We start from the raw sequence: 9,073 nt of genomic DNA, 5'->3' as shown, positions 1-9,073 counted from the left end.
TTCTTCAGAAACAAATTTAGCTCGTCTTGTATTTGCTTCGAAGTTTTATTAGTAGTGTTAATTAGTCTTTAGGTCTAGCCATATCCTGATATCCCTTTTTTTTTTTTTTTTTTTTTTTTTTTTTTTTTTTTTTTTTTTAATATCGGGTCTTGCCAATATATATATGCCATATCTATCTGCTTATACTTACCCCCGGCATTTTTGCATCTATGAATTGTTTTTGTGATGATATTTACCAAAAGTCAATTATTTTCTGAAGGCTTTAGCTAGGTTTCATGCATTCTATAAGTGCGGAATGGGACAATGGGATTTTTTTTGGTTGTTGTTGTTCCACATTTAATATTCATGTTTTCCAGTTTTTAATTATGTATAAGCTTAAGGCTTAAGCTCTCACTATTTCACATACACTGAATCTTAAGGGGGAAAAGGAAAAGCCCTAGATTCCTTAAAAAAGAGACATGCAATTATTAGCCGAAGCTCAGCTCCACTACTATTAGCAAGAGTGACAACTTATATGCATCCATAGCCAAAATTAACCCACACCAGACGAGACAATCAACCTCAATACATAATTTACCGTGGAAGACATAAATATTATATTAGAGGAATAGCAGTGTTAGGCAAAGCTGAATGGAATGCTTGGCTGGTGTTTTAAACCCAAGCATTATTGTAGCAATTGAAGTAGTAAATGGTAGGAGTAAATGCTCCTGCAACGCATCAACTAACCACACCCTCCTTCACCTGCTTGTATTTACTTCACCGTGTCTTGCCTTTATATTCACCACTTCCTCCTTGTCTCAAACACTCTCATCCTACACTTTCCTCTTTCCCTTCAGTCTTAGTTCTTTAGAAGCACACAGAGATGGAGAGGCAGACAAGCAAGTTTAGTTCTATGTTCACATGGACTTTGGTCGCTGCATTGCTCTCTCAGAACTTGGTGATGCATGTAGTGTCAACAAGCTTTGAAGATCAGAAGAACTACTTCCACTTCCCTCCAGACCCACATTTCCCCGGAGGTACATCTTTCTCTTACATCCTCACACACAGGGACAAGTTTTGGTGCTATTGATTACCCTTTATAGAATATTAAAGTGTTTTTGGTATAAAATAACTGTAGTTAAGTAAAGTCAAAGCATTTCCCCTCAAGATGGCTAGTTTTTCAAGTAAAAAGTCTTCGGCTTCTATGCTTTACTAGAGCTTAGCCACAGTCAATGTAATGGCCATACCAGAAATATATTGCATCAAGCTTAAAGTTGCTGATTATTTTTCAAGTAGAATTTCTTCAGCTTCTATGCTTTACTAGTGTGTACTGTGTAGCCACAGTCAACATGATGGCCATGTTTCTAGCAGTATGTCACTTTTTATTTGGTAATTATATCAGAAATATATTGCATCAAGCTTAACGTCACTCGAATTATAATATTTTCACTCTCATCCCACAATCTGCACTGCATTGATTACAGGTAGTCCTCCGATTACAGGGAGTCCTCCCTATGTAAGCACACCACCACCAGATGGAGGCTACGGAACACCACCACAACACGGAGGCACACCACCTTCTTATGGAAATCCACCACATGGAGGCACACCACCTTCTTATGGAAATCCACCACATGGAGGCACACCACCTTCTCATGGAAATCCACCACATCACGGAGGCCACAGCCCAAAACCACCAAGCCCTTCAAATTGTGGAACCCCCCCACATCATGATCCAACTCCATCAACACCATCTACTCCTCCTTCAGGAGGCGGTGGTTACTACAATTCCCCACCAACTTCACAAGGTAGCCCCCCAACACCAATCATCGAAACCCCGCCAAGCACCACCACCCCTCCACCAAGCCCCCTCGTACCTACACCTCCATTCCTCCCTGATCCTAATTCACCCATCATTGGTACATGCACGTAAGTTACTATACTTAACACCTGCATGAATATACACAAAACATACTAATGGTAACTAGGTTAACAATGTCATGGATGTTTGTTGATTTGCAGTTACTGGAGGACTCACCCAGGAATTATCTGGGGTCTGTTAGGCTGGTGGGGAACTATGGGCAATGCATTTGGTGTGACTAGCGTTCCAGGGTTTGGAGCACACCTCACCTTGCAGCAAGCACTTTCCAACACACGAACTGATGGGCTTGGGGCACTATATAGAGAAGGGACTGCTTCCTTGCTCAACTCCATGGTGAACAATAGATTCCCTTTCACAACAAAGCAGGTCAGGGAGAGTTTTATGGCAGCACTCAGCTCAAACAAGGCCGCAGCAGCTCAGGCTCATCTTTTCAAGCAGGCAAATGAGGGCAAACTCAAGCCCAGAGACTAGAAGTATTTGGTTCATCAGTTTGTGAAAGCATTTTATCTTTAGACTCTAGCAGTGTGGTGTTATTTAGGATTTTGTGTCTTCTAAGTATCTTATTATATCTGTGATGTCATAGCATGTTAAGATGGAAACCATGTCAACAATTTTTATGCTTAGCCTATGTTTTCTTAGTTATAAATAAATTCATGTTTTAGTTTGAATTTAATATTTTCGTTGAACTAGAACTCTGAGTGTCTCTCTCTCTCTCTCTCTCTCTCTCTCTATATATATATATATATATATATAGAGATATATAGCCTATCAAAATCACTAGTCTCGCCAAAAGTTGCATACTGGTAGGCACAGCTAGATTAGCTAAAAATAGAAACACTTAAATTCAAACTTTGGGGAACAATTTAATCTTTTGCAAATCACTCCACGCTTCAGGCTGCTAAATCAACAAAAGGCCCTGTTTGGTACACCCACTCAAACACATGTTTTCAGTTTTTAAACAACATTACACGTATTTTTACACACTTTTTCACCCACACGTATTTTTACACATGTTTTCAAAAACATGTTTTCAGTTTTTAAATGCATGTACCAAACACCCTCTAAAGCATTTCTTTTGCAAAATAACTTCCCAAAAAAAAAAAAAAAATTAGATGTAGCTGTGGTTGTCATACATGAAGTGCAAGCATTAGAAGTGCTAGCATGACAAGCACATTTCACATAAAAGCAGTGTCCACTTTTCTTTTCTTTTCTTTTTTGAATAGAAGCAGTGTCCACTTTTCAACAGACCAATATTTACAATATTCTTTTTCAAAACTACACAGAGCCATCTTAGCTGTTATCCAAAGCAATGGCAGCATAGTGGCATGATAAATACACTGAAGGGAGTATCTCTATAATGACAGCAAAAAGAAAAATTTAGACTCAAGCATAGGTATGCATTAGCATCTAGAACAGCATTAGGAAAGCCATTAATTACCCATTCAAGTTCTCTAAGCAGCTTGGGGATAAGAAAGTCCTAAGATTCAGGTCACTAATGCTATTACAGTACTAGCAAAACTAAATCTTAGCGTTATTAAATCATAGATTAGTTACCACATAACTCGTGTGTCAGCTTAGAATTCAATAGGTTCTGGTCGCTCCTAATCATTCATAATTTCCACTGTTTCAAGACAACGTTCATTATATCTTGACTGTAAATAAACAGTAAATTCTCCTTCAATGAAGATGTGAGGAACATAACAAAGAACTTACAAAATGAAAATACAAGCCTTATCTGTCAAAATATCCATCTTATTTATAACTACGACTCCCACCATTTGGTGGGTGAGGGAAGGCAGAGAACAGAAGGTGGAGGGTGGGTGGGTGTTGATTTTCACCACACCCTTTATCATGTTAATGCCTGCAGCCCAATGCTGCAACTTATGCAAAAATGATTATAGTAGTATAAAAGATTTTAATATCCTTAAAATCAAGATAGGGTTTCAGCTATAAGATGCAAGAATGTAATAATTTTGCTTCATTATCATCTCACTGTTCCCTAATATAGACTTGCAGCAATTTATGGATATTAGAGCTATCTAATGAAGGGTTCCAACAACAGTTTGAATCTTTTGAATGGAGGTTGTATGATGTGAACCCAATTCACATATACAATGTGCTAATGATTTCAATTCGATGATGATTTTCAGGACTTTTCTTATAACAATAATTATGTGGATAATTTCTCTGTTTTTCTCTACTGTTATATATATTAAAACCAACCATGAACAAAACTCTCTACACCAACAGAAACAAATTTCAACAACTCAAAGAAGGGTAGATAAATTGGTTCCCTGTTATAGACATCTTTACCAAAATAGAACCATTAGCAAGCAAACAATATGATTGAAGTGAAAAGATTAATTTCACTACTGGTCATGTGTTAAAGAGAACTCCAAATTAAACTATAACAGTTGACAATCCTGCAATCTTTTGTTAAATATAAATAAAATGCATGCCTAGATCAAAAATAGTTTCCCATCACAACACATCTGACATATCTACAGAGAACAGATGAAGTAATTTAACATAACAATAAATGCATATCAACCAAACAAACAAGACAACCAAAGAAAGGAAATACCTCTAATAATGGACAGTTACAATTTCTTCAAATATAGTGTGGTCCCAGATTGGAACACTTCTAATGGCTAATGCAATGCTTCATTAGATCTAGATTGAGACCACGATTCTAGTTCCTTTTCATTTCCATTTTCTTTTTTATTTCTTTTAATGTGGGGGAGGTGGTGGGGAAGAGGACTAATTTGATGGAAGACCATGATTCAGTGGCACTAAATGCTTTCTAGGTACAGCAAAAATAAAATAGCAGCAAGCTAGTTATAATCTGAAAAACATTATTTCACATCAACAGATATGAAGACTACTTGCAAATATAATAGGAAATTTGGCAAGTAGAACCCTCAAGTTGGTACCCAGAAAAATCAGCTGAATGGAAGTTTATTGAATAACAAACTTGATATTTACTTATAATCAAAGAGAGAAAGCCAAAAGAACAGAGAGCTGGAACGCAAGTTATGAGAATTGCATGTGTATATTGAGAAATATTTTAATGGGACACAACCACCACCAGAGGAGCATGAGAATGTCTAACATTGATGTAGCAAATTCTATTAAAGCATAATATCAATAATAAATAGGAGATGTCCTTTGCAAAGCCATACCAGGTTTGGTCAATATGTATTATGTACCTAGGCCCTAGTGTACTAAGTATGACATTAATTCCCGACTGTACCGTGTTGTGGTTGGTAAAGAAAAGGAAGGTGGTGTGAAGCTGTCAAATTCAAATTTTTTCAAATTCAATCAGAATCCTACTGCCTAAAACCTTCTCTATTTTCTTTTTTCTTTTTTTGGAGTGTCCAACTAGATAAAATTGATAGTCATTATCACGCAAAATTTCAGGACTTACTGAAATATTTCAAGGAAAACGTTACTGAAAAAAAAAGGGGGGAGATTCTTCTGTCATCGTGAAAGAATCCACGAAAGTGTTCCAATCTTCACCTGCTTTTACAATAAGACCTAAACTAATTCCAATTAATTGCTGAAATTTTATGCATTCAAATGTAAATCTTGATTTATATTCTTGACCTATAGTTTTAAATAGAGTAAGCATGATTTGTAACTCAAAGAATCAATAAACTATATTATCTCAACCTTCTAGTCAAGCTGATTATAAGGTTCTGTATAACCTCCATTGTTAACCATTTTCTGGTGAACCCAGCAACTTTATATACACATACACCTCTCAAATATAGCTTTAACATTAAAGCAAATGATTCTCAGCAAAAATATAAAAAAATAAATAAAGCAAATAAAAGGTAGCTAGGTAATGCAAAATGTTTTTTTGTTTTTTCAATTTCTAGAAGACAAAAGGCTAAAAATGAAATACTAAAGGTTTAGGATGTCAAATGCAACTGGAATGGATGGGTCTAATTCTTGAGAGTGGCTACTTTTGCTGAAGGAACACCATATTCAGATATTCCCTTCCAAAAACCTTGCATTGTTAGACAATAACCAGGTATTGCCCTTGCTATTATGGGCTAAAGAATATACTTAATAAAAGCAATGCTTTCACCCTGATCTAAACAAACCTCAAAACCAACATTTGACCCAAAAAAAAAAGTGCAACTTTTTGAACTGCTTGCAGAACTTAAAAAAGCTTCTATAATAATCAGAAGATAACCAGGGTAATAAAAGAATGGAGTGAAGAGGCTTTTAGTTGGGATGATTGGATCACACAATAAACATTAATTTTCTTAAAGTTTTGACAAGTGAATACAAATAAGTAGTTAAAATATAGTTAGATTAGGCATGTTGGCATTATCTCATATGAACAACATGAAGTTGCAATATTGAAGGTACAATTAACATGCATATACATAAATGCCAGAAACCTGCCTTTTAATTGAAAAGAACATGGCAAAACTGCAACTTTTATAATGAAAATTACTTTCGAGGAATATGGATATGATATTTGAATAAATACAGGCAGCAACATACATGGAAAAACACATGCCAGCTCCTATTGATACTGAAATAAATCTTATATTAGATTAGATGACAGAAGTCTGAGGATCTCCACTGGGACAATGCATAAGCTACCTATCATGTATATTGTATACAAAGATCAGCTTAAACAGCTGAACCAACTCACCTAAGCATGAAGTACAACTGGGCTCAGGATTTTGGACCTAGGATTTAGCTTGGGTTGACAACCCAACACAATACAATAAAATTATTTTATTGTCGAAGATTTAGCAATAAAAGGGTACATAGACTCCCATAACAGTTTGAATTCATGGGTATCTTGGTTGAAATGTCAGCATAAATTGTTAAATAATTAAATTTACCATATCCTAATACCCTAAACTTTAGGGGTTAGTGGTAGTTTATCATGGTAGTAGAGCTGGTGGTCCTAAGTTCAAACTCTATCTCTATTTTGCCTCCCATTTAAAAAGTTAAAAAATCCGTTAGGGCCCACAAGTGAAGAATAGTCTTAGAATAAATGCATAAATGATTAAATTCACTATTTCCTAATAGCTTATGCTTTTGAATTAATGATAGTTTATCAAAACTGTTTATGTTTGCAACATATACTAACTACTAAGCAAGCTTGGTTGACTCTTGATGTATCAATAGCATAGATAAACATGTGTTATATTGATGCAGCCACCTGGAAGGTTTTTTTTTTTTTTTTGGAGGAAAGTTGTTATTTCATTAATCAGAAGAAGAAATTGTAGGGAATATACACGAATTCTCATATTTGTGAGAGGCGAAAAATAGATAGGAAAAATAACACACACACGAGACAATCATAAGACACAAGAAATTACGTGATTCGGCAATTTGCCTACGTCCACGAAATTGCGGTGATTTACTATTTTCAAGTGACAATACAAGATGTGGTAGTACAGTGTTTTTGTCTCTCTAACAACACAAACCAAACCCTAATCTGAAACAACAGTATTTATATCCCACATAGGCGATTCACAATGAGCCAAAATTGGGCCGACTTGGGCTATTGGCCCAAGCTTCTGCTCCATGGACTAGGCATAATACTTTTATATCAATTCAAGTCATAATTCGAATCAAACATAAACTAGGCTCCACATTGCCCAACAAAAATATCGAAATACAAAGTCTCCATTGCACGGAGGTGAGTTTTCTATCCAAATAAGATCTTCATCTATATTTTTGGCAAGCCTTGCTAACGAGTGGCCTAATGAATTACCAGTGTGCTTTATACAAAGAAAACTGACAAACTCTTAAATCTACTACTATGGATGCGTTTGTATAAGCCGTTGGAAACTGTGTTTTGAGTTTAAAATGAGCATTTGTAGAAAAAAGTTACGAGGAGTTGTGGTTGCAAAACAGAGTTTTGGGTTTTAAAAACTCTCTTTTAATCTCCCAATACGTCTAACCAAACAGATCCTATATATAGGATTTCATGAAGAATACATCCCAGCCCGGAGAAGTGTGGTCCTGAGGAAGATAATGAGCTCATAACAAACAAACTATCACCTTCGACTATAAGCTCTAAAAAGCCACCTTTCATTGCAAAAATGATTGTCTTTCCTGCAGGCAAGGATCTCTGCCTCTTCACTATCTCACACTGATGGAGGCCATAACCTCTCCCTTCTCATCAGGAACAATCACACCAAACCCCATTGCTCTAGACTCCTTGAAAATAGCAGCATCGAAATTTTAAGGAGATTTGGTGTTGGGGGAAACCACCAAGACAGCAACTGTTGTAGAGCTGGTCTTGAATTATATTGTTGCACACAATGAAACTCCTCAAGGATGTCCCTAGCCCAAGCATTGAGAGTTTGTGGCTGTTGTAATTCAGTTCCGCAAGTCACTGCATTTTGTTGGTGACAGATGACCCATGTCAGTACTAGAAACAGCTCCAATTCCGAAGGCTCAAGGGGAGAAATCAGCTCTTCCACCAGTTGAAGCATGTCCTCTTGACCATGGGAACACTTCTGGAGATGCACAGAGCAGCTGGCCCAACCATCTTGGGCAGCTCCACAGTCCCACAAAGCATGAATTTGTAAATTCTCCATGGAAGATTAATTTGCTTCTAATTTACCTATTCAAGACTTATTTTATGGGACCCATAAGTAATGTTCAATTGAAGTAAGAGTCATGTGGTTTCAAAGGTCTAGTTATATGCGTCTTAGGGAAAACATTTTTTAATTTGGGTTTTTATTTAATAAATTATGGTCAATTTTGTAGTCAGGGGCAAAACTATAATTTCAATAACTGTTTCAAACTAAGGGTATTTAAAAAATTTATATATGTCTACAATTTTTTTTAAGATCCTAAGTATCTTAGGATTTAGTTTCTTTGAATCCAGGTTAGTTTTTTCATTAGGTTTTTAGTTTACTAGTCAAACTAGAAGTCCTAAGAGCTAAAAGGTTCTACCTAAATTTTGTTAGGAAGTCATTTTTCTATTTTATCTACCTACCTTTCTTCTATCCCCATTATCCAACAGCAGAACCCACAGATACACCAAACAACAAAAAAAGATAAAAATAAAAATTCTCACAGCCCCCCAAACCACCGCCAGATACAGCGCTGCAACCCATAATAGTACCTACCACTTAAAATATTGTCCAAGGCAATATATCCATCAAATTCAACACACATAGAACAAGGAATTGATGTCAGCATATCTAGTTCACTTACTGAATA

The 9,073-nt window shown here is 36.1% G+C and overlaps 1 protein-coding gene across 2 annotated transcripts; it reads left to right on the top strand.

Moving 5' to 3' along the window:
• The first annotated feature begins 793 nt into the window (after positions 1 to 793).
• On the top strand, positions 794 to 2,534 carry LOC126696695 (protodermal factor 1). 2 transcript variants are annotated; one of them, XM_050393378.1, is made up of 4 exons: positions 832 to 1,016; positions 1,464 to 1,592; positions 1,629 to 1,908; positions 2,002 to 2,534. In XM_050393378.1, exons 1-4 carry the CDS (start codon positions 863 to 865, stop codon positions 2,330 to 2,332), a joined length of 894 nt encoding a protein of 297 aa, XP_050249335.1. In that variant the 5' UTR covers positions 832 to 862; the 3' UTR covers positions 2,333 to 2,534. The 2 variants fall into 2 exon arrangements, with proteins under 2 accessions (XP_050249336.1, XP_050249335.1); XM_050393379.1 differs by having other exon boundaries at positions 794 to 1,016; positions 1,464 to 1,908.
• The last annotated feature ends 6,539 nt before the right edge of the window (positions 2,535 to 9,073 follow it).

The sequence above is a fragment of the Quercus robur genome, chromosome 8 (genome assembly GCF_932294415.1).
Source record: "Quercus robur chromosome 8, dhQueRobu3.1, whole genome shotgun sequence".
In the NCBI taxonomy this organism is placed as follows: domain Eukaryota; kingdom Viridiplantae; phylum Streptophyta; class Magnoliopsida; order Fagales; family Fagaceae; genus Quercus; species Quercus robur.
The sequence above is the reverse complement of the archived record's forward strand: the minus strand, read 5'-3'. Positions and strand labels throughout refer to the sequence as shown.